This window comes from Oncorhynchus mykiss, chromosome 10 (genome assembly GCF_013265735.2).
Source record: "Oncorhynchus mykiss isolate Arlee chromosome 10, USDA_OmykA_1.1, whole genome shotgun sequence".
Lineage (NCBI taxonomy): Eukaryota > Metazoa > Chordata > Actinopteri > Salmoniformes > Salmonidae > Oncorhynchus > Oncorhynchus mykiss.
The window spans coordinates 84,024,906-84,052,405 of NC_048574.1; the positions used below are offsets into that span (position 1 = coordinate 84,024,906).

Below are 27,500 nucleotides of genomic sequence, written 5' to 3' on the forward strand. Positions count from 1 at the left end.
CTACCAGCTAACTGGCTGGTTTGATCTACTACCAGCTAACTGGCTGGTTTGATCTACTACCAGCTAACTGGCTGGTTTGATCTACTACCAGCTAACTGGCTGGTTTGATCTACTACCAGCTAACTGGCTGGTTTGATCTACTACCAGCTAACTGGCTGGTTTGATCTACTAACTGGCTGGTTTGATCTACTAACTGGCTGGTTTGATCTACTAACTGGCTGGTTTGATCTACTACCAGCTAACTGGCTGGTTTGATCTACTAACTGGCTGGTTTGATCTACTACCAGCTAACTGGCTGGTTTGATCTACTACCAGCTAACTGGCTGGTTTGATCTACTACCAGCTAACTGGCTGGTTTGATCTACTACCAGCTAACTGGCTGGTTTGATCTACTAACTGGCTGGTTTGATCTACTACCAGCTAACTGGCTGGTTTGATCTACTAACTGGCTGGTTTGATCTACTACCAGCTAACTGGCTGGTTTGATCTACTAACTGGCTGGTTTGATCTACTACCAGCTAACTGGCTGGTTTGATCTACTACCAGCTAACTGGCTGGTTTGATCTACTAACTGGCTGGTTTGATCTACTACCAGCTAACTTGCTGGTTTGATCTACTAACTGGCTGGTTTGATCTCCTACCAGCTAACTGGCTGGTTTGATCTACTACCAGCTAACTGGCTGGTTTGATCTACTACCAGCTAACTGGCTGGTTTGATCTACTACCAGCTAACTGGCTGGTTTGATCTACTACCAGCTAACTGGCTGGTTTGATCTACTAACTGGCTGGTTTGATCTACTAACTGGCTGGTTTGATCTACTACCAGCTAACTGGCTGTTTTGATCTACTACCAACTAACTGGCTGGTTTGATCTACTACCAGCTAACTGGCTGGTTTGATCTACTACCAGCTAACTGGCTGGTTTGATCTACTACCAGCTAACTGGCTGGTTTGATCTACTACCAGCTAACTGGCTGGTTTGATCTACTACCAGCTAACTGGCTGGTTTGATCTACTACCAGCTAACTGGCTGGTTTGATCTACTACCAGCTAACTGGCTGGTTTGATCTACTACCAGCTAACTGGCTGGTTTGATCTACTACCAGCTAACTGGCTGGTTTGATCTACTACCAGCTAACTGGCTGGTTTGATCTACTACCAGCTAACTGGCTGGTTTGATCTACTACCAGCTAACTGGCTGCTTTGATCTACTACCAGCTAACTGGCTGCTTTGATCTACTACCAGCTAACTGGCTGGTTTGATCTACTACCAGCTAACTGGCTGGTTTGATCTCCTACCAGCTAACTGGCTGGTTTGATCTACTACCAGCTAACTGGCTGGTTTGATCTACTAACTGGCTGGTTTGATCTACTACCAGCTAACTGGCTGGTTTGATCTCCTACCAGCTAACTGGCTGGTTTGATCTACTAACTGGCTGGTTTGATCTCCTACCAGCTAACTGGCTGGTTTGATCTACTACCAGCTAACTGGCTGGTTTGATCTACTACCAGCTAACTGGCTGGTTTGATCTACTAACTGGCTGGTTTGATCTCCTACCAGCTAACTGGCTGGTTTGATCTCCTACCAGCTAACTGGCTGGTTTGATCTACTAACTGGCTGTTTTGATCTACTACCAGCTAACTGGCTGGTTTGATCTACTACCAGCTAACCGGCTGGTTTGATCTACTACCAGCTAACCGGCTGGTTTGATCTACTACCAGCTAACTGGCTGGTTTGATCTACTACCAGCTAACTTGCTGGTTTGATCTACTACCAGCTAACTGGCTGGTTTGATCTACTACCAGCTAACTGGCTGGTTTGATCTACTACCAGCTAACTGGCTGGTTTGATCTACTACCAGCTAACTGGCTGGTTTGATCTACTACCAGCTAACTGGCTGGTTTGTTCTCCTACCAGCTAACTGGCTGGTTTGTTCTCCTACCAGCTAACTGGCTGGTTTGATCTACTACCAGCTAACTGGCTGGTTTGATCTACTACCAGCTAACTGGCTGGTTTGATCTACTACCAGCAAACTGGCTGGTTTGATCTACTAACTGGCTGGTTTGATCTACTACCAGCTAACTGGCTGGTTTGATCTCCTACCAGCTAACTGGCTGGTTTGATCTACTAACTGGCTGGTTTGATCTACTACCAGCTAACTGGCTGGTTTGATCTACTACCAGCTAACTGGCTGGTTTGATCTACTAACTGGCTGGTTTGATCTCCTACCAGCTAACTGGCTGGTTTGATCTCCTACCAGCTAACTGGCTGGTTTGATCTCCTACCAGCTAACTGGCTGGTTTGATCTACTCCCAGCTAACTGGCTGGTTTGATCTACTACCAGCTAACTGGCTGGTTTGATCTACTAACTGGCTGGTTTGATCTACTACCAGCTAACTGGCTGGTTTGATCTACTACCAGCTAACTGGCTGGTTTGATCTACTACCAGCTAACTGGCTGGTTTGATCTACTACCAGCTAACTGGCTGGTTTGATCTACTACCAGCTAACTGGCTGGTTTGATCTACTACCAGCTAACTGGCTGGTTTGATCTACTACCAGCTAACTGGCTGGTTTGATCTACTACCAGCTAACTGGCTGGTTTGATCTACTACCAGCTAACTGGCTGGTTTGATCTACTAACTGGCTGGTTTGATCTACTACCAGCTAACTGGCTGGTTTGATCTCCTACCAGCTAACTGGCTGGTTTGATCTACTACCAGCTAACTGGCTGGTTTGATCTCCTACCAGCTAACTGGCTGGTTTGATCTACTACCAGCTAACTGGCTGGTTTGATCTACTACCAGCTAACTGGCTGGTTTGATCTCCTACCAGCTAACTGGCTGGTTTGATCTACTACCAGCTAACTGGCTGGTTTGATCTACTAACTGGCTGGTTTGATCTACTAACTGGCTGGTTTGATCTACTAACTGGCTGGTTTGATCTCCTACCAGCTAACTGGCTGGTTTGATCTACTACCAGCTAACTGGCTGGTTTGATCTACTAACTGGCTGGTTTGATCTACTAACTGGCTGGTTTGATCTACTACCAGCTAACTGGCTGGTTTGATCTACTAACTGGCTGGTTTGATCTCCTACCAGCTAACTGGCTGGTTTGATCTCCTACCAGCTAACTGGCTGGTTTGATCTACTACCAGCTAACTGGCTGGTTTGATCTACTACCAGCTAACTGGCTGGTTTGATCTACTACCAGCTAACTGGCTGGTTTGATCTACTACCAGCTAACTGGCTGGTTTGATCTACTACCGGCTAACCGGCTGGTTTGATCTCCTACCAGCTAACCGGCTGGTTTGATCTACTAACTGGCTGGTTTGATCTACTACCAGCTAACTGGCTGGTTTGATCTACTACCAGCTAACTGGCTGGTTTGATCTACTACCAGCTAACCGGCTGGTTTGGTCTACTACCAGCTAACTGGCTGGTTTGATCTACTACCAGCTAACCGGCTGGTTTGATCTACTACCAGCTGACTGGCTGGTTTGATCTACTACCAGCTAACCGGCTGGTTTGATCTAATACCAGCTAACTGGCAGGTTTGATCTACTAACTGGCTGGTTTGATCTACTACCAGCTAACTGGCTGGTTTGATCTCCTACCAGCTAACTGGCTGGTTTGATCTACTAACTGGCTGGTTTGATCTACTAACTGGCTGGTTTGATCTACTACCAGCTAACTGGCTGGTTTGATCTACTACCAGCTAACTGGCTGGTTTGATCTACTACCAGCTAACTGGCTGGTTTGATCTACTACCAGCTAACTGGCTGGTTTGATCTACTACCAGCTAACTGGCTGGTTTGATCTACTACCAGCTAACTGGCTGGTTTGATCTACTACCAGCTAACTGGCTGGTTTGATCTACTACCAGCTAACTGGCTGGTTTGATCTACTACCAGCTAACTGGCTGGTTTGATCTACTACCAGCTAACTGGCTGGTTTGATCTACTAACTGGCTGGTTTGATCTACTAACTGGCTGGTTTGATCTACTAACTGGCTGGTTTGATCTCCTACCAGCTAACCGGCTGGTTTGATCTACTAACTGGCTGGTTTGATCTACTACCAGCTAACTGGCTGGTTTGATCTACTACCAGCTAACTGGCTGGTTTGATCTACTACCAGCTAACCGGCTGGTTTGGTCTACTACCAGCTAACTGGCTGGTTTGATCTACTACCAGCTAACCGGCTGGTTTGATCTACTACCAGCTAACTGGCTGGTTTGATCTACTACCAGCTAACTGGCTGGTTTGATCTACTACCAGCTAACTGGCTGGTTTGATCTACTACCAGCTAACTGGCTGGTTTGATCTACTACCAGCTAACTGGCTGGTTTGATCTACTAACTGGCTGGTTTGATCTACTAACTGGCTGGTTTGATCTACTACCAGCTAACTGGCTGGTTTGATCTACTACCAACTAACTGGCTGGTTTGATCTACTACCAGCTAACTGGCTGGTTTGATCTACTACCAGCTAACTGGCTGCTTTGATCTACTACCAGCTAACTGGCTGGTTTGATCTACTACCAGCTAACTGGCTGGTTTGATCTACTACCAGCTAACTGGCTGGTTTGATCTACTACCAGCTAACTGGCTGGTTTGATCTACTACCAGCTAACTGGCTGGTTTGATCTACTACCAGCTAACTGGCTGGTTTGATCTACTACCAGCTAACTGGCTGGTTTGATCTACTACCAGCTACCTGGCTGGTTTGATCTACTACCAGCTAACTGGCTGGTTTGATCTACTACCAGCTAACTGGCTGCTTTGATCTACTACCAGCTAACTGGCTGCTTTGATCTACTACCAGCTAACTGGCTGGTTTGATCTACTACCAGCTAACTGGCTGGTTTGATCTACTACCAGCTAACTGGCTGGTTTGATCTCCTACCAGCTAACTGGCTGGTTTGATCTACTACCAGCTAACTGGCTGGTTTGATCTACTAACTGGCTGGTTTGATCTACTACCAGCTAACTGGCTGGTTTGATCTCCTACCAGCTAACTGGCTGGTTTGATCTACTAACTGGCTGGTTTGATCTCCTACCAGCTAACTGGCTGGTTTGATCTACTACCAGCTAACTGGCTGGTTTGATCTACTACCAGCTAACTGGCTGGTTTGATCTACTAACTGGCTGGTTTGATCTCCTACCAGCTAACTGGCTGGTTTGATCTCCTACCAGCTAACTGGCTGGTTTGATCTACTAACTGGCTGGTTTGATCTACTACCAGCTAACTGGCTGGTTTGATCTACTACCAGCTAACCGGCTGGTTTGATCTACTACCAGCTAACTGGCTGGTTTGATCTACTACCAGCTAACTGGCTGGTTTGATCTACTACCAGCTAACTTGCTGGTTTGATCTACTACCAGCTAACTGGCTGGTTTGATCTACTACCAGCTAACTGGCTGGTTTGATCTACTACCAGCTAACTGGCTGGTTTGATCTACTACCAGCTAACTGGCTGGTTTGATCTACTAACTGGCTGGTTTGATCTCCTACCAGCTAACTGGCTGGTTTGATCTCCTACCAGCTAACTGGCTGGTTTGATCTACTAACTGGCTGGTTTGATCTACTACCAGCTAACTGGCTGGTTTGATCTACTACCAGCTAACTGGCTGGTTTGATCTCCTACCAGCTAACTGGCTGGTTTGATCTACTACCAGCTAACTGGCTGGTTTGATCTACTAACTGGCTGGTTTGATCTACTACCAGCTAACTGGCTGGTTTGATCTCCTACCAGCTAACTGGCTGGTTTGATCTACTAACTGGCTGGTTTGATCTCCTACCAGCTAACTGGCTGGTTTGATCTACTACCAGCTAACTGGCTGGTTTGATCTACTACCAGCTAACTGGCTGGTTTGATCTACTAACTGGCTGGTTTGATCTCCTACCAGCTAACTGGCTGGTTTGATCTCCTACCAGCTAACTGGCTGGTTTGATCTACTAACTGGCTGGTTTGATCTACTACCAGCTAACCGGCTGGTTTGATCTACTACCAGCTAACTGGCTGGTTTGATCTACTACCAGCTAACTGGCTGGTTTGATCTACTACCAGCTAACTGGCTGGTTTGATCTACTACCAGCTAACTGGCTGGTTTGATCTACTACCAGCTAACTGGCTGGTTTGATCTACTACCAGCTAACTGGCTGGTTTGATCTACTACCAGCTAACTGGCTGGTTTGATCTACTACCAGCTAACTGGCTGGTTTGATCTACTACCAGCTAACTGGCTGGTTTGTTCTCCTACCAGCTAACTGGCTGGTTTGTTCTCCTACCAGCTAACTGGCTGGTTTGATCTACTACCAGCTAACTGGCTGGTTTGATCTACTACCAGCTAACTGGCTGGTTTGATCTACTACCAGCTAACTGGCTGGTTTGATCTACTACCAGCTAACTGGCTGGTTTGATCTACTAACTGGCTGGTTTGATCTACTACCAGCTAACTGGCTGGTTTGATCTCCTACCAGCTAACTGGCTGGTTTGATCTACTAACTGGCTGGTTTGATCTACTACCAGCTAACTGGCTGGTTTGATCTACTACCAGCTAACTGGCTGGTTTGATCTACTAACTGGCTGGTTTGATCTCCTACCACCTAACTGGCTGGTTTGATCTCCTACCAGCTAACTGGCTGGTTTGATCTCCTACCAGCTAACTGGCTGGTTTGATCTACTCCCAGCTAACTGGCTGGTTTGATCTACTACCAGCTAACTGGCTGGTTTGATCTACTAACTGGCTGGTTTGATCTACTAACTGGCTGGTTTGATCTACTACCAGCTAACTGGCTGGTTTGATCTACTACCAGCTAACTGGCTGGTTTGATCTACTACCAGCTATTTGGCTGGTTTGATCTACTACCAGCTAACTGGCTGGTTTGATCTACTACCAGCTAACTGGCTGGTTTGATCTACTACCAGCTAACTGGCTGGTTTGATCTACTACCAGCTAACTGGCTGGTTTGATCTACTAACTGGCTGGTTTGATCTACTACCAGCTAACTGGCTGGTTTGATCTACTACCAGCTAACTGGCTGGTTTGATCTCCTACCAGCTAACTGGCTGGTTTGATCTACTACCAGCTAACTGGCTAGTTTGATCTACTAACTGGCTGGTTTGATCTACTAACTGGCTGGTTTGATCTCCTACCAGCTAACTGGCTGGTTTGATCTACTAACTGGCTGGTTTGATCTACTAACTGGCTGGTTTGATCTCCTACCAGCTAACTGGCTGGTTTGATCTACTACCAGCTAACTGGCTGGTTTGATCTACTAACTGGCTGGTTTGATCTACTAACTGGCTGGTTTGATCTACTACCAGCTAACTGGCTGGTTTGATCTACTAACTGGCTGGTTTGATCTCCTACCAGCTAACTGGCTGGTTTGATCTCCTACCAGCTAACTGGCTGGTTTGATCTACTACCAGCTAACTGGCTGGTTTGATCTACTACCAGCTAACTGGCTGGTTTGATCTACTACCAGCTAACTGGCTGGTTTGATCTACTACCAGCTAACTGGCTGGTTTGATCTACTACCGGCTAACCGGCTGGTTTGATCTCCTACCAGCTAACCGGCTGGTTTGATCTACTAACTGGCTGGTTTGATCTACTACCAGCTAACTGGCTGGTTTGATCTACTACCAGCTAACTGGCTGGTTTGATCTACTACCAGCTAACCGGCTGGTTTGGTCTACTACCAGCTAACTGGCTGGTTTGATCTACTACCAGCTAACCGGCTGGTTTGATCTACTACCAGCTAACTGGCTGGTTTGATCTACTACCAGCTAACTGGCTGGTTTGATCTACTACCAGCTAACTGGCTGGTTTGATCTACTACCAGCTAACTGGCTGGTTTGATCTACTACTACTCTCCAGGTCCCGTTAGAGGGTGTTCATCTCCAGGTCCCGGTAGAGGGTGTTCATCTCCAGGTCCCGGTAGAGGGTGTTCATCTCCAGGTCCCGGTAGAGGGTGTTCATCTCCAGGTCCCGGTAGAGGGTGTTCATCTCCAGGTCCCGGTAGAGGGTGTTCATCTCCAGGTCCTGGTAGAGGGTGTTCATCTCCAGGTCCTGGTAGAGGGCGTTCATCACCAGGTCCCGGTAGAGGGCATTCATCACCAGGTCCCGGTAGAGGGTGTTCATCACCAGGTCCCGGTAGAGGGCGTTCATCTCCAGGTCTTGGTAGAGGGTGTTCATCTCCAGGTCTTGGTAGAGGGTGTTCATCTCCAGGGTTAATGTTTTTAATTATGTTATTAGACTTCTGACTCCTGGTTTAAAAACAGAGTTCACAAATTTAACCCTTTTTTCTGAGCTCTGCCCCTTCTGGTATAAAATCAGAGTTCAGAGTTCACAAAGCCTTTATTCTGATCTCTGGCTCTCTCAAAACAGACTCTGAAATCTAGAGGAGATATCCAGCGGGACTTTACCAACTTACCCTGCGTCTCTTTTCCTCTCTGTCTCTCTCTCTCTCTCTCTCTCTCTCCTCTCTCTCTCTCTCTCTCTCTGTGTCAGGACGTATCGTGGTTATAACCTGTCTCAGGGAGTGTCAGACGTCACTGTGGAGAATAACTTGTCAAGAGTCGTCTCTGCCGTGTCCCACGCTCTCACCTCCTCTACGTCACGGGCCCTCACTGTGAGTACACACACACACACACACACATACACACACACACACACACACACACACACACACGCTCTCACCTCCTCTACGTCACGGGCCCTCACTGTGAGTACACACACATACACACACACACCTCCATGTCTAGGCCCCTCACTGTGAGTACACACACACACACACACACACACACACACACACACACACACACACACACACACACACACACACACACACACACACCTCCATGTCTAGGGCCCTCACTGTGAGTACACACACACACACACACACACACACACACACACACACACCTCCATGTCTAGGGCCCTCACTGTGAGTACACACACACACACACACACCTCCATGTCTAGGCCCTCACAGTGAGTATCCTTGGTGTCCTCCTCCGTAGGCCAGACCTCAACATACCTTATTGTCTCATTTTAGGAAACTTCTCGTTCTCTGTAGTTCATTCATGGAATTATCAATCTGTACTTTTATTTTCCTTTCCTGTGTAGTTCGGCTGCTGTGAGGCGCTGCATCTTCTGACCACCACCTACCCAGCATGCACCTGGAGTACGGGCTGGCACTGTGGTTACGTCAGCTCCACCGTCACACACCCCAACCGATCCAACCTCAACCGCTCCCGGGCACGCTCACACAGGTACACACACACACACAGGTACACACAGGTACACACACACACAGGTACACACACACACACACACACAGGTACACACACACACACACAGGTACACACACACACACACACACACACAGGTACACACACACACAGAGGTACACACACACACACACACACACACACACACACACACTCACAGGTACACACACACAGGTACACACACACACACACACACAGGTACACACACACACACACACACACAGGTACACACACACAGATACACACACACACACACACACACAGGTACACACACACACACACGCGCACACACCCCTCAGTTTGGGGTTTGTATATAATATATCTCTCTCTCCCAGCCTCTCTCAGCCCGGCTCAGGTCCATTAGAGGAAGGGAAGAGGAGTCTAACATGATGTTGTCTCTCTCCCAGCCTCTCTCAGCCCGGCTCAGGCCCATTAGAGGAAGGGAAGAGGAGTCTAACATGATGTTGTCTCTCTCCCAGCCTCTCTCAGCCCGGCTCAGGTCCATTAGAGGAAGGGAAGAGGAGTCTAACATGATGTTGTCTCTCTCCCAGCCTCTCTCAGCCCGGCTCAGGTCCATTAGAGGAAGGGAAGAGGAGTCTAACATGATGATGTCTCTCTCCCAGCCTCTCTCAGCCCGGCTCAGGCCCATTAGAGGAAGGGAAGAGGAGTCTAACAGTAGGGATGGCTAACATGATGATGTCTCTCTCCCAGCCTCTCTCAGCCCGGCTCAGGCCCATTAGAGGAAGGGAAAAGGAGTCTAACATGATGATGTCTCTCTCCCAGCCTCTCCCAGCCCGGCTCAGGTCCATTAGAGGAAGGGAAGAGGAGTCTAACATGATGATGTCTCTCTCCCAGCCTCTCTCAGCCCGGCTCAGGTCCATTAGAGGAAGGGAAGAGGAGTCTAACAGTAGGGATGGTTAACATGATGTTGTCTCTCTCCCAGCCCGGCTCAGGTCCATTAGAGGAAGGGAAGAGGAGTCTAACATGATGTTGTCTCTCTCCCAGCCTCTCCCAGCCCGGCTCAGGTCCATTAGAGGAAGGGAAGAGGAGTCTAACATGATGATGTCTCTCTCCCAGCCTCTCTCAGCCCGGCTCAGGTCCATTAGAGGAAGGGAAGAGGAGTCTAACAGTAGGGATGGCTAACATGATGATGTCTCTCTCCCAGCCTCTCTCAGCCCGGCTCAGGCCCATTAGAGGAAGGGAAGAGGAGTCTAACAGTAGGGATGGTTAACATGATGATGTCTCTCTCCCAGCCTCTCCCAGCCCGGCTCAGGTCCATTAGAGGAAGGGAAGAGGAGTCTAACATGATGTTGTCTCTCTCCCAGCCTCTCCCAGCCCGGCTCAGGCCCATTAGAGGAAGGGAAGAGGAGTCTAACAGTAGGGATGGTTAACATGATGATGTCTCTCTCCCAGCCTCTCCCAGCCCGGCTCAGGTCCATTAGAGGAAGGGAAGAGGAGTCTAACAGTAGGGATGGTTAACATGATGATGTCTCTCTCCCAGCCTCTCTCAGCCCGGCTCAGGTCCATTAGAGGAAGGGAAGAGGAGTCTAACAGTAGGGATGGTTAACATGATGATGTCTCTCTCCCAGCCTCTCCCAGCCCGGCTCAGGTCCATTAGAGGAAGGGAAGAGGAGTCTAACAGTAGGGATGGTTAACATGATGATGTCTCTCTCCCAGCCTCTCTCAGCCCGGCTCAGGCCCATTAGAGGAAGGGAAGAGGAGTCTAACATGATGTTGTCTCTCTCCCAGCCTCTCTCAGCCCGGCTCAGGCCCATTAGAGGAAGGGAAGAGGAGTCTAACAGTAGGGATGGTTAACATGATGATGTCTCTCTCCCAGCCTCTCCCAGCCCGGCTCAGGCCCATTAGAGGAAGGGAAGAGGAGTCTAACAGTAGGGATGGTTAACATGATGATGTCTCTCTCCCAGCCTCTCTCAGCCCGGCTCAGGTCCATTAGAGGAAGGGAAGAGGAGTCTAACAGTAGGGATGGTTAACATGATGATGTCTCTCTCCCAGCCTCTCTCAGCCCGGCTCAGGTCCATTAGAGGAAGGGAAGAGGAGTCTAACAGTAGGGATGGTTAACATGATGATGTCTCTCTCCCAGCCTCTCTCAGCCCGGCTCAGGTCCATTAGAGGAAGGGAAGAGGAGTCTAACATGATGTTGTCTCTCTCCCAGCCTCTCCCAGCCCGGCTCAGGTCCATTAGAGGAAGGGAAGAGGAGTCTAACATGATGATGTCTCTCTCCTAGCCTCTCTCAGCCCGGCTCAGGCCCATTAGAGGAAGGGAAGAGGAGTCTAACAGTAGGGATGGCTAACATGATGATGTCTCTCTCCCAGCCTCTCCCAGCCCGGCTCAGGTCCATTAGAGGAAGGGAAGAGGAGTCTAACATGATGATGTCTCTCTCCCAGCCTCTCTCAGCCCGGCTCAGGTCCATTAGAGGAAGGGAAGAGGAGTCTAACATGATGATGTCTCTCTCCCAGCCTCTCCCAGCCCGGCTCAGGTCCATTAGAGGAAGGGAAGAGGAGTCTAACATGATGTTGTCTCGCTCCCAGCCTCTCCCAGCCCGGCTCAGGTCCATTAGAGGAAGGGAAGAGGAGTCTAACATGATGTTGTCTCTCTCCCAGCCTCTCTCAGCCCGGCTCAGGTCCATTAGAGGAAGGGAAGAGGAGTCTAACATGATGATGTCTCTCTCCCAGCCTCTCTCAGCCCGGCTCAGGCCCATTAGAGGAAGGGAAGAGGAGTCTAACATGATGATGTCTCTCTCCCAGCCTCTCCCAGCCCGGCTCAGGCCCATTAGAGGAAGGGAAGAGGAGTCTAACAGTAGGGATGGTTAACATGATGATGTCTCTCTCCCAGCCTCTCTCAGCCCGGCTCAGGTCCATTAGAGGAAGGGAAGAGGAGTCTAACAGTAGGGATGGTTAACATGATGTTGTCTCTCTCCCAGCCCGGCTCAGGCCCATTAGAGGAAGGGAAGAGGAGTCTAACATGATGATGTCTCTCTCCCAGCCTCTCTCAGCCCGGCTCAGGTCCATTAGAGGAAGGGAAGAGGAGTCTAACAGTAGGGATGGTTAACATGATGTTGTCTCTCTCCCAGCCCGGCTCAGGTCCATTAGAGGAAGGGAAGAGGAGTCTAACATGATGATGTCTCTCTCCCAGCCCGGCTCAGGCCCATTAGAGGAAGGGAAGAGGAGTCTAACAGTAGGGATGGTTAACATGATGATGTCTCTCTCCCAGCCTCTCTCAGCCCGGCTCAGGTCCATTAGAGGAAGGGAAGAGGAGTCTAACAGTAGGGATGGTTAACATGATGATGTCTCTCTCCCAGCCTCTCTCAGCCCGGCTCAGGTCCATTAGAGGAAGGGAAGAGGAGTCTAACATGATGTTGTCTCTCTCCCAGCCTCTCCCAGCCCGGCTCAGGTCCATTAGAGGAAGGGAAGAGGAGTCTAACATGATGATGTCTCTCTCCTAGCCTCTCTCAGCCCGGCTCAGGCCCATTAGAGGAAGGGAAGAGGAGTCTAACAGTAGGGATGGCTAACATGATGATGTCTCTCTCCCAGCCTCTCCCAGCCCGGCTCAGGTCCATTAGAGGAAGGGAAGAGGAGTCTAACATGATGATGTCTCTCTCCCAGCCTCTCTCAGCCCGGCTCAGGTCCATTAGAGGAAGGGAAGAGGAGTCTAACATGATGATGTCTCTCTCCCAGCCTCTCCCAGCCCGGCTCAGGTCCATTAGAGGAAGGGAAGAGGAGTCTAACATGATGTTGTCTCGCTCCCAGCCTCTCCCAGCCCGGCTCAGGTCCATTAGAGGAAGGGAAGAGGAGTCTAACATGATGTTGTCTCTCTCCCAGCCTCTCTCAGCCCGGCTCAGGTCCATTAGAGGAAGGGAAGAGGAGTCTAACATGATGATGTCTCTCTCCCAGCCTCTCTCAGCCCGGCTCAGGCCCATTAGAGGAAGGGAAGAGGAGTCTAACATGATGATGTCTCTCTCCCAGCCTCTCCCAGCCCGGCTCAGGCCCATTAGAGGAAGGGAAGAGGAGTCTAACAGTAGGGATGGTTAACATGATGATGTCTCTCTCCCAGCCTCTCTCAGCCCGGCTCAGGTCCATTAGAGGAAGGGAAGAGGAGTCTAACAGTAGGGATGGTTAACATGATGTTGTCTCTCTCCCAGCCCGGCTCAGGCCCATTAGAGGAAGGGAAGAGGAGTCTAACATGATGATGTCTCTCTCCCAGCCTCTCTCAGCCCGGCTCAGGTCCATTAGAGGAAGGGAAGAGGAGTCTAACAGTAGGGATGGTTAACATGATGTTGTCTCTCTCCCAGCCCGGCTCAGGTCCATTAGAGGAAGGGAAGAGGAGTCTAACATGATGATGTCTCTCTCCCAGCCCGGCTCAGGCCCATTAGAGGAAGGGAAGAGGAGTCTAACAGTAGGGATGGTTAACATGATGATGTCTCTCTCCCAGCCTCTCTCAGCCCGGCTCAGGTCCATTAGAGGAAGGGAAGAGGAGTCTAACAGTAGGGATGGTTAACATGATGATGTCTCTCTCCCAGCCTCTCTCAGCCCGGCTCAGGTCCATTAGAGGAAGGGAAGAGGAGTCTAACAGTAGGGATGGTTAACATGATGATGTCTCTCTCCCAGCCTCTCCCAGCCCGGCTCAGGTCCATTAGAGGAAGGGAAGAGGAGTCTAACATGATGATGTCTCTCTCCCAGCCTCTCTCAGCCCGGCTCAGGCCCATTAGAGGAAGGGAAGAGGAGTCTAACAGTAGGGATGGTTAACATGATGATGTCTCTCTCCCAGCCTCTCTCAGCCCGGCTCAGGTCCATTAGAGGAAGGGAAGAGGAGTCTAACAGTAGGGATGGTTAACATGATGATGTCTCTCTCCCAGCCTCTCTCAGCCCGGCTCAGGTCCATTAGAGGAAGGGAAGAGGAGTCTAACAGTAGGGATGGTTAACATGATGATGTCTCTCTCCCAGCCCGGCTCAGGTCCATTAGAGGAAGGGAAGAGGAGTCTAACATGATGTTGTCTCTCTCCCAGCCTCTCCCAGCCCGGCTCAGGTCCATTAGAGGAAGGGAAGAGGAGTCTAACATGATGATGTCTCTCTCCCAGCCTCTCTCAGCCCGGCTCAGGTCCATTAGAGGAAGGGAAGAGGAGTCTAACATGATGTTGTCTCTCTCCCAGCCTCTCCCAGCCCGGCTCAGGTCCATTAGAGGAAGGGAAGAGGAGTCTAACATGATGATGTCTCTCTCCCAGCCTCTCTCAGCCCGGCTCAGGCCCATTAGAGGAAGGGAAGAGGAGTCTAACATGATGATGTCTCTCTCCTAGCCTCTCTCAGCCCGGCTCAGGCCCATTAGAGGAAGGGAAGAGGAGTCTAACAGTAGGGATGGCTAACATGATGATGTCTCTACTGTCCTCTGCCTGGTTTCCTCTGGACCTCTCTGCTCACCAAGATGCTCTGCTGCTGGCCGGGAACCTGCTCGCTGGTATGTACCTGGACACAACACCTGTATACACCTGCTTGATGTTATTATAATGTTAACACACCTGTATACACCTGTATGATGTTATTATAATGTTAACACACCTGTATACACCTGGATAAACCTGTATACACCTGTTTGATGTTATTATAATGTTAACACACCTGTATACACCTGTTTGATGTTATTATAATGTTAACACACCTGTATACACCTGCTTGATGTTATTATAATGTTAACACACCTGTATACACCTGTTTGATTTTATTATAATGTTAACACACCTGTATACACCTGCTTGATGTTATTATAATGTTAACACACCTGTATACACCTGTATACACCTGTTTGATTTTATTATAATGTTAACACACCTGTATACACCTGCTTGATGTTATTATAATGTTAACACACCTGTTTGATTTTATTATAATGTTAACACACCTGTTTGATTTTATTATAATGTTAACACACCTGTATACACCTGTTTGATGTTATTATAATGTTAACACACCTGTATACACCTGTTTGATGTTATTATAATGTTAACACACCTGTATACACCTGCTTGATGTTATTATAATGTTAACACACCTGTATACACCTGGATAAACCTGTATACACCTGCTTGATGTTATTATAATGTTAACACACCTGTATACACCTGTTTGATGTTATTATAATGTTAACACACCTGTATACACCTGGATAAACCTGTATACACCTGTTTGATGTTATTATAATGTTAACACACCTGTATACACCTGTTTGATGTTATTATAATGTTAACACACCTGTATACACCTGTTTGATGTTATTATAATGTTAACACACCTGTATACACCTGCTTGATGTTATTATAATGTTAACACACCTGTATACACCTGCTTGATGTTATTATAATGTTAACACACCTGTATACACCTGCTTGATGTTATTATAATGTTAACACACCTGTATACACCTGCTTGATGTTATTATAATGTTAACACACCTGTATGATTTTATTATAATGTTAACACACCTGTATACACCTGCTTGATGTTATTATAATGTTAACACACCTGTATACACCTGTTTGATGTTATTATAATGTTAACACACCTGTATACACCTGTTTGATGTTATTATAATGTTAACACACCTGTATACACCTGTTTGATGTTATTATAATTTTAACACACCTGTATACACCTGTTTGATGTTATTATAATGTTAACACACCTGTATACACCTGCTTGATGTTATTATAATGTTAACACACCTGTATACACCTGTTTGATGTTATTATAATGTTAACACACCTGTATACACCTGTTTGATGTTATTATAATGTTAACACACCTGTATACACCTGCTTGATGTTATTATAATGTTAACACACCTGTATACACCTGTTTGATGTTATTATAATGTTAACACACCTGTATACACCTGTTTGATGTTATTATAATGTTAACACACCTGTATACACCTGCTTGATGTTATTATAATGTTAACACACCTGTATACACCTGTTTGATGTTATTATAATGTTAACACACCTGTATACACCTGCTTGATGTTATTATAATGTTAACACACCTGTATACACCTGCTTGATGTTATTATAATGTTAACACACCTGTATACACCTGTTTGATGTTATTATAATGTTAACACACCTGTATACACCTGTTTGATGTTATTATAATGTTAACACACCTGTATACACCTGTTTGATGTTATTATAATGTTAACACACCTGTATACACCTGTTTGATTTTATTATAATGTTAACACACCTGTATACACCTGTTTGATGTTATTATAATGTTAACACACCTGTTTGATGTTATTATAATGTTAACACACCTGTATACACCTGTTTGATGTTATTATAATGTTAACACACCTGTATACACCTGCTTGATGTTATTATAATGTTAACACACCTGTATACACCTGTTTGATTTTATTATAATGTTAACACACCTGTATACACCTGTTTGATGTTATTATAATGTTAACACACCTGTTTGATGTTATTATAATGTTAACACACCTGTATACACCTGTTTGATGTTATTATAATGTTAACACACCTGTATACACCTGCTTGATGTTATTATAATGTTAACACACCTGTATACACCTGTTTGATGTTATTATAATGTTAACACACCTGTATACACCTGTATGATGTTATTATAATGTTAACACACCTGTATACACCTGTTTGATGTTATTATAATGTTAACACACCTGTATACACCTGCTTGATGTTATTATAATGTTAACACACCTGTATACACCTGTTTGATGTTATTATAATGTTAACACACCTGTATACACCTGTATGATGTTATTATAATGTTAACACACCTGTATACACCTGTTTGATTTTATTATAATGTTTACACACCTGTATACACCTGTATGATTTTATTATAATGTTAACACACCTGTATACACCTGCTTGATGTTATTATAATGTTAACACACCTGTATACACCTGTTTGATGTTATTATAATGTTAACACACCTGTATACACCTGTTTGATGTTATTATAATGTTAACACACCTGTATACACCTGCTTGATGTTATTATAATGTTAACACACCTGTATACACCTGCTTGATGTTATTATAATGTTAACACACCTGTATACACCTGTTTGATGTTATTATAATGTTAACACACCTGTATACACCTGTTTGATGTTATTATAATGTTAACACACCTGTATACACCTGTTTGATGTTATTATAATGTTAACACACCTGTATACACCTGTTTGATGTTATTATAATGTTAACACACCTGTATACACCTGTTTGATGTTATTATAATGTTAACACACCTGTATACACCTGTTTGATGTTATTATAATGTTAACACACCTGTATACACCTGCTTGATGTTATTATAATGTTAACACACCTGTATACACCTGTTTGATGTTATTATAATGTTAACACACCTGTATACACCTGTTTGATGTTATTATAATGTTAACACACCTGTATACACCTGCTTGATGTTATTATAATGTTAACACACCTGTATACACCTGTTTGATGTTATTATAATGTTAACACACCTGTATACACCTGTTTGATGTTATTATAATGTTAACACACCTGTATACACCTGTTTGATGTTATTATAATGTTAACACACCTGTATACACCTGTTTGATGTTATTATAATGTTAACACACCTGTATACACCTGTTTGATGTTATTATAATGTTAACACACCTGTTTGATGTTATTATAATGTTAACACACCTGTATACACCTGTTTGATGTTATTATAATGTTAACACACCTGTATACACCTGCTTGATGTTATTATAATGTTAACACACCTGTATACACCTGTATGATGTTATTATAATGTTAACACACCTGTATACACCTGCTTGATGTTATTATAATGTTAACACACCTGTATACACCTGCTTGATGTTATTATAATGTTTACACACCTGTATACACCTGTTTGATGTTATTATAATGTTAACACACCTGTTTGATGTTATTATAATGTTAACACACCTGTATACACCTGTTTGATTTTATTATAATGTTAACACACCTGTATACACCTGTATGATGTTATTATAATGTTAACACACCTGTATACACCTGTTTGATGTTATTATAATGTTAACACACCTGTATACACCTGTTTGATGTTATTATAATGTTAACACACCTGTATACACCTGTTTGATGTTATTATAATGTTAACACACCTGTATACACCTGCTTTATGTTATTATAATGTTTACACACCTGTATACACCTGTTTGATGTTATTATAATGTTTACAGAATGTTAACACACCTGTATGATGTTATTATAATGTTAACACACCTGTATGATGTTATTATAATGTTAACACACCTGTATACACCTGCTTGATGTTATTATAATGTTAACACACCTGTATGATTTTATTATAATGTTAACACACCTGTATACACCTGCTTGATGTTATTATAATGTTAACACACCTGTATACACCTGTTTGATGTTATTATAATGTTAACACACCTGTATACACCTGCTTGATGTTATTATAATGTTAACACACCTGTATACACCTGTTTGATGTTATTATAATGTTAACACACCTGTATACACCTGCTTGATGTTATTATAATGTTAACACACCTGTATACACCTGTTTGATGTTATTATAATGTTAACACACCTGTATACACCTGCTTGATGTTATTATAATGTTAACACACCTGTATACACCTGGATAAACCTGTATACACCTGCTTGATGTTATTAAGGTGTTTACCTGTCTCGCGGTATTGCAACCTTCATAAAACCTTATTACAACAATCTGTACGATCTTTACAAACCTGTCGAACGTTAGTACAACGTTATTAGGACATAATTAGTACCTTAACATTGACACAGTCCGGGAACCTGGCAACCTGACTGTACGTGTAGCTCATGTAACATGTATGTAGTTCTGTCCTTCAGCTGTTGTCTATTGATGTCCTTCCTGTATTATGTCATGTTTTGTGTGGCTCTCCAGGAAGACTAGCTGCTGCTATAGAAACAGATAATGGGGATCCTAATAAACCCCAGGAAGAGTAGCTGCTGCTATAGAAACAGATAATGGGGATCCTAATAAACCCCAGGAAGAGTAGCTGCTGCTATAGAAACAGATATTGATCCTAATAAACCCAAGGAAGAGTAGCTGCTGCTATAGAAACAGATATTGATCCTAATAAACCCCAGGAAGAGTAGCTGCTGCTTTAGAAACAGATAATGGGGATCCTAATAAACCCCAGGAAGAGTAGCTGCTGCTATAGAAACAGATATTGATCCTAATAAACCCCAGGAAGAGTAGCTGCTGCTATAGAAACAGATAATGATCCTAATAAACCCCAGGAAGAGTAGCTGCTGCTATAGAAACAGATAATGATCCTAATAAACCCTAGGAAGAGTAGCTGCTGCTATAGAAACAGATAATGAACTTAATAAACCCCAGGAAGACTAGCTGTTGCTATAGAAACAGATAATGATCATAATAAACCCCAGGAAGAGTAGCTGCTGCTATAGAAACAGATAATGATACTAATAAACCCCAGGAAGAGTAGCTGCTGCTATAGAAACAGATAATGATCCTAATAAACCCCAGGAAGAGTAGCTGCTGCTATAGAAGCAGATAATGATCCTAATAAACCCCAGGAAGAGTAGCTGCTGCTATAGAAACAGATAATGATCCTAATAAACCCTAGGAAGAGTAGCTGCTGCTATAGAAACAGATAATGATCCTAATAAACCCCAGGAAGAGTAGCTGCTGCTATAGAAACAGATAATGATCCTAATAAACCCCAGGAAGAGTAGCTGCTGCTATAGAAACAGATAATGATCCTAATAAACCCCAGGAAGAGTAGCTGCTGCTATAGAAACAGATAATGATCCTAATAAACCCCAGGAAGAGAAGCTGCTGCTATAGAAACAGCTATTGGGGATCCTAATCAAATACCACAATGACAACATTCAGCTGTCTTATTCCCAACATGAAACCAAGCTGTACAACGCTCTTCTCAGTCAGCTGTCGTATTCCCAACATGAAACCAAGCTGTGTTCCGCTCTTCTCATTCAGCAACGGCTCCACAGTGTATGTGTAGTCCCTGGGCTGGGGAGGAGGAGGGAGGGCCGGTCCCCGGTAAGACAGAGGAGCCCTGGGCAGCGGTGGGAGAGCGCCCCCTGGTGGTCCTGGTGGAACAACTCTTCTCTCACATCCTCAAGATACTCAACATCTGTGCCCACGTGCTGGACGACACGCCGCCCGGACCCGCCGTCAAGGTGTGTGTGTGTGTGTGTGTGTCTAAACAATGTGTAAATCAGAGATACAAAGGGATAATCTGTCCTCCCAGGCCAGCCTGCCGTCCCTAGCCAACGCTCCCTCTCTCAGTGTTGTCCTCCAGGCCACCTTGCCGTCCCTAGCCAACGCTCCCTCCCTCAGTGTTGTCCTCTCTGTCCTCCAGGCCACCCTGCCGTCCCTAGCCAACGCTCCCTCTCTCAGTGTTGTCCTCCAGGCCACCTTGCCGTCCCTAGCCAACGCTCCCTCCCTCAGTGTTGTCCTCTCTGTCCTCCAGGCCACCCTGCCGTCCCTAGCCAACGCTCCCTCTCTCAGTGTTGTCCTCCAGGCCACCTTGCCGTCCCTAGCCAACTCTCCCTCCCTCATTGTTGTCCTCTCTGTCCTCCAGGCCACCCTGCCGTCCCTAGCCAACGCTCCCTCTCTCAGTGTTGTCCTCTCTGTCCCTCCAGGCCACCCTGCCGTCCCTCAGTGTTGTCCTCCAGGCCACCCTGCCGTCCCTAGCCAACGCTCCCTCTCTCAGTGTTGTCCTCTCTGTCCCTCCAGGCCACCCTGCCGTCCCTCAGTGTTGTCCTCCAGGCCACCCTGCCGTCCCTAGCCAACGCTCCCTCTCTCAGTGTTGTCCTCTCTGTCCCTCCAGGCCACCCTGCCGTCCCTCAGTGTTGTCCTCCAGGCCACCCTGCCGTCCCTCAGTGTTGTCCTCTCTGTCCCTCCAGGCCACCCTGCCGTCCCTAGCCAACGCTCCCTCTCTCAGTGTTGTCCTCCAGGCCACGCTCCCTCCCTCAGTGTTGTCCTCTCTGTCCCTCCAGGCCACCCTGCCGTCCCTAGCCAACGCTCCCTCCCTCAGCCCCATCAGAAGGAAAGGCAAGGAGGTAGCAGAGCCAAGCACCATTCCCATGAGCCCTAAGAAAGGCAGCGAGACCAACACTGGTACAGTAGTCCACTTCCTGACGACTCCTGCTCTGTAGGAAACATGTAAACACCGACGTTTAACTTCATAGAAACAACAGATTATTTTTAACTTCAGTCAAAGGTGTGTGAAGGATACGTACCCAGTCTGACCTCTCTGACCAGTCTGACCAGTCTAACCAGTCTAACCAGTCTGACCAGTCTGACCAGTCTGATTCTTTTTAACTTCAGTCCGTTTCTTAGTCCTTCGTTAACGATTTCAGTCAAGGATGTGTGAAGGATACGTAACCCAGGGCTTCCATTCACAAAGATCCCTCCTCTTCATGACCTTTCTGTGAGCAGGCAGGCCAGCGGACAGCTCGGGGTCCACGGCTAACGTCAACAAGTCCACAACCCTGGGGAGCTTCTATCATCTACCCACCTACCTCAAACTGTACGACGTCCTCAAAGCTACACACACCAACTATAAGGTACACACACACACACACACACACACACACACACCAACTATAAGGTACGCACGCACACACACACACACACACACACCAACAATAAGGTACGCACGCACACACACACACACACACATACACACACACACACACACACACACACACACACACACACACACACACACACCAACTATAAGGTACGCACGCACACACACACACACACACACACACACACACACACACACACACACACACACACACACCAACTATAAGGTACGCGGAACACACACACACACACACACACACACACACACAGACACACACACACACACACCAACTATAAGGTACACACACACACACACACACACCAACTATAAGGTACGCACACACACACACACACACACACACCGACTCTTGGAGTTGGTCTTTTCTGAATCACTGAAATATCAGAATAGTCAACCTGGATGTTTAGAAGTGTAAAATAACCAACATGAGTTCTGATACTTCATAGAACTGCAGTTGTGTTCACTCACTACACTTGTTTTATTCATGTCCTTGTCAATGTTTTTGTTGTTGTTGTGTTGACTTGTTGATGTTTGTTGTGTGTTTCCTAGGTTACGTTGGACCTCCACAGCACCAACGAGAAGTTCGGAGGGTTCCTGCGTTCTACGCTGGACGTTCTGTCTCAGCTGCTAGAGATGGCTACGCTACACGACATCGGAAAGGTCAGAGCGACCCTAATGCACCTCCTAGAAACCTGTTATAACACTCTTATTCATGTTCATAAGAGTTATAACACTCTTATTCATGTTCATAAGAGAGTTATAACACTCTTATTCATGTTCATAAATGAGTTATAACACTCTTATTCATGTTCATAAGAGAGTTATAACACTCTTATTCATGTTCATAAGAGTTAACACACTTATTCATGTTAAATGAGTTATATCACTCGTATTCATGTTCATATGAGTTATATCACTCGTATTCATGTTCATAAGAGTTAGATCACTTATTCATGTTCATAAATGAGTTATATCACTCTTATTCATGTTCATAAGAGTTAGATCACTTATTCATGTTCATAAATGAGGTAGATCACTCTTATTCATGTTCATAAATGAGGTAGATCACTCTTATTCATGTTCATAAATGAGGTAGATCACTCCTATTCATGTTCATAAACGAGTTAGATCACTCTTATTCATGTTCATAAACCAGTTATAACACTTCATGTTCATAAACCAGTTATAACACTCTTATTCATGTTAATAAACCAGTTTTAACACTCTTATTCATGTTCATAAACATGTTAAAGCACCTTTCATATTGATAACCTTAAAGGGATACTGTGATTAGATAGTAGATGGTTAATAGTTGTAGTATAATGATGTATTGATTAGATACTAGTTAGTTAGTAGTTGTAGTATAATGATGTATTGATTAGTTAGTAGTTAGTTAGTAGTTGTAGTATAATGATGTATTGATTAGTTAGTAGTTAGTTAATAGTTGTAGTATAATGTTGTATTGATTAGTTAATAGTTGTAGTATAATGATGTATTGATTAGTTAATAGTTGTAGTATAATGATGTATTGATTAGTTAATAGTTGTAGTATAATGATGTATTGATTAGTTAGTAGTTGTAGTATAATGATGTATTGATTAGTTAATAGTTGTAGTATAACGATGTATTGATTAGATACTAGTTAGTTAGTAGTTGTATTATAATGATGTATTGATTAGTTAATAGTTGTAGTATAATGATGTATTGATTAGATAGTAGTTGTAGTATAATGATGTATTGATTAGTTAATAGTTGTAGTATAATGATGTATTGATTAGTTAGTAGTTGTAGTATAATGATGTATTGATTAGTTAATAGTTGTAGTATAATGATGTATTGATTAGTTAATAGTTGTAGTATAATGATGTATTGATTAGATAGTAGTTGTAGTATAATGATGTATTGATTAGTTAATAGTTGTAGTATAATGATGTATTGATTAGTTAGTAGTTGTAGTATAATGATGTATTGATTAGTTAGTAGTTGTAGTATAATGATGTATTGATTAGTTAATAGTTGTAGTATAATGATGTATTGATTAGTTAATAGCTGTAGTATAATGATGTATTGATTAGTTAATAGTTGTATAGTATAATGATGTATTGATTAGATAGTAGTTGTAGTATAATGATGTATTGATTAGTTAATAGCTGTAGTATAATGATGTATTGATTAGATAGTAGTTGTAGTATAATGATGTATTGATTAGATAGTAGTTGTAGTATAATGATGTATTGATTAGATAGTAGTTAGTTAGTAGTTGTAGTATAATGATGTATTGATTAGTTAATAGCTGTAGTATAATGATGTATTGATTAGTTAATAGTTGTATAGTATAATGATGTATTGATTAGATAGTAGTTGTAGTATAATGATGTATTGATTAGTTAATAGCTGTTGTATAATGATGTATTGATTAGATAGTAGTTGTAGTATAATGATGTATTGATTAGATAGTAGTTGTAGTATAATGATGTATTGATTAGATAGTAGTTAGTTAGTAGTTGTAGTATAATGATGTATTGATTAGTTAGTAGTTGTATTATAATGATGTATTGATTAGTTAGTAGTTGTAGTATAATGATGTATTGATTAGTTAGTAGTTGTATTATAATGATGTATTGATTAGTTAATAGTTGTAGTATAATGATGTATTGATTACTGCTGTCTGATCCATCAGTGTGTGGAAGAGATCCTCAGCTACCTGAAACTCTGCTTCTCCAGAGAACCTCTGATGGCCACGGTCTGTGTTCAACAGGTCTGTACTGTGTGTGTGTGTGTGTGTGTGTGTCTGTGTGGTGGTCAGTGTAATGACTACTGTACTGGTCAGTGTACTGTAGTCTCTAAGACTCACCACAGAGTGAGACTGGTGCCTGCCGACAGGGACTGAGAGATATCGGTCTCCCTGTGCGATGGTTCTATACAAAACACTAACGTTCAGAAGAGACTGTGTGTGTGTGTGTGTGAGAGAGAGAGAGAGAGAGGTCAGTGTGTGTGTGTGAGAGAGAAAGGTCTGTGTGTGTGAGAGAGAGGTCAGTGTGTGAGAGAGAGAGCGAGGTCAGTGTGTGTGAGAGAGAGAGAGAGAGAGACGTGTCCGTGTGTGAGAGAGAGAGCGAGGTCAGTGTGTGTGAGAGAGAGAGAGAGAGAGAGAGACGTGTGAGAGAGAGAGCGAGGTGAGTGTGTGCTTTGAGGGATAAGACGGTAGTCTGGTGTGTGTGATTTTAATATCCTGTCTCCCTAGAGTTGAACATTTTTGTTAACATTCCCAAAATGTCCTGATTTATTCCTTCCAATATCTGGGAATCTGCAAATCGTGTTTCTGGAAAACCCAGGGAATTATGGGAACGTTAAGGTACCATTTCAACCCTGTCGTCTCTCCCACCAGTTATTGAAGACGTTGTTTGGTACCAACCTAGCCTCCCAGTACGAGGGGGCCCAGGGCGGTCCTAGTCGATCCCAGGGGAAGGCTCTCCGTCTGGGCTCGTCCAGCCTGAGACCTGGCCTCTATCACTACTGCTTCATGGCCCCCTACACACACTTCACCCAGGCCCTGGCCGACGCCAGCCTCAGGAACATGGTGCAGGCTGAGCAGGAGCAGGACGCGTCAGGGTGGGCACACACACACACCAGGGTTATATACACACACACACACCAGGTTTATATACACACACACACACACACACACACACACACCAGGGTTATATACACACACACACACACCAGGGTTATATACACACACACACACACCAGGGTTATATACACACACACACACACACACACACACACACACACACACACATACACCAGAGTTATATATACACACCAGGCTTATACACACACACACACACACACACCAGGCTTATATACACACACACACACACACACCAGGGTTATATACACACACACACACACCAGGGTTATATACACACACACACACACGCACACACACACACACACACACATACACCAGAGTTATATATACACACCAGGCTTATACACTCACATCTCTCCCCTCCTTTGTCTCCATCAGGTGGTTTGATGTAATGCAGAAGGTGTCCAACCAGCTGAGATCCAGTATCACCAACGTGACCAAACAGAGAGGAGACAAGGTACACACACACACACACATGTACACACACACACACACACACACACACACACACACACACACAGAGACACACACACACACACACACACAGAGACAGACACACACACACACACACACACAGAGACACACACGGTACAGCTCTAATACATGACTCATATTACAAGGTGAAGCATATGGTTGCCATGGTGACTCTGAGCGGTTAGATATCTCATGGTGACTCTGAGCGGTTAGATATCTCATGGTGACTCTGAGTGGTTAGATAACTCATGGTGACTCTGAGCGGTTAGATAACTCATGGTGACTCTGAGTGGTTAGATAACTCATGGTGACTCTGAGTGGTTAGATAACTTATGGTGACTCTGAGCGGTTAGATAACTCATGGTGACTCTGAGTGGTTAGATAACTCATGGTGACTCTGAGCAGTTAGATAACTCACTGTGACTCTGAGTGGTTAGATAACTCATGGTGACTCTGAGCGGTTAGATAACTCATGGTGACTCTGAGTGGTTAGATAACTCATGGTGACTCTGAGTGGTTAGATAACTCATGGTGACTCTGAGTGGTTACATAACTCATGGTAACTCTGAGTGGTTAGATAACTCATGGTGACTATGAGCGGTTAGATAAATCATGGTGACTCTGAGCGGTTAGATAACTCACGGTGACTCTGAGTGGTTAGATAACTCATGGTGACTCTGAGTGGTTAGATAACTCATGGTGACTCTGAGTGGTTAGATAACTCAGGGTGACTCTGAGCGGTTAGATAACTCAGGGTGACTCTGAGCGGTTAGATAACTCATGGGACTCTGAGCGGTTAGATAACTCATGGTGACTCTGAGCGGTTAGATAACTCATGGTGACTCTGAGCGGTTAGATAACTCATGGTGACTCTGAGCGGTTAGATAACTCATGGTGACTCTGAGTGGTTAGATAACTCATGGTGACTCTGAGCGGTTAGATAACTCATGGTGACTCTGAGCGGTTAGATAACTCATGGTGACTCTGAGCGGTTAGATAACTCATGGTGACTCTGAGTGGTTAGATAACTCATGGTGACTCTGAGCGGTTAGATAACTCATGGTGACTCTGAGCAATTAGATAACTCATGGTGACTCTGAGCGGTTAGATAACTCATGGTGACTCTGAGCAGTTAGATAACTCATGGTGACTCTGAGCGGTTAGATAACTCATGGTGACTGTAAGAGCGGTTAGATAACTCATGGTGACTCTGAGCGGTTAGATAACTCAGGTTAGATAACTCATGGTGACTCTGAGCGGTTAGATAACTCATGGTGACTCTGAGCGGTTAGATAACTCATGGTGACTCTGAGCGGTTAGATAACTCATGGTGACTCTGAGCGGTTAG

The 27,500-nt window shown here is 44.7% G+C and overlaps 1 protein-coding gene and 1 non-coding gene across 4 annotated transcripts in view; both read left to right on the plus strand.

The window, feature by feature from the left end:
* LOC110516172 (huntingtin) overlaps positions 1-27,500 on the plus strand; it is a 130,719-nt gene that overhangs the window by 43,428 nt on the left and 59,791 nt on the right. For all 3 annotated transcript variants that reach the window (XM_036934297.1, XM_036934295.1, XM_036934296.1), the window contains 10 exons: positions 8,516-8,636; positions 9,134-9,279; positions 14,609-14,766; positions 20,388-20,590; positions 21,413-21,533; positions 21,855-21,982; positions 22,576-22,686; positions 24,707-24,784; positions 25,412-25,635; positions 26,057-26,135. In XM_036934297.1, the coding sequence (XP_036790192.1) occupies positions 8,516-8,636; positions 9,134-9,279; positions 14,609-14,766; positions 20,388-20,590; positions 21,413-21,533; positions 21,855-21,982; positions 22,576-22,686; positions 24,707-24,784; positions 25,412-25,635; positions 26,057-26,135 (1,369 nt within the window). The remainder of the gene's footprint in view (positions 1-8,515; positions 8,637-9,133; positions 9,280-14,608; positions 14,767-20,387; positions 20,591-21,412; positions 21,534-21,854; positions 21,983-22,575; positions 22,687-24,706; positions 24,785-25,411; positions 25,636-26,056; positions 26,136-27,500) is intronic.
* Positions 24,824-24,953, plus strand: LOC118937093. Its single transcript, XR_005034487.1, has one exon.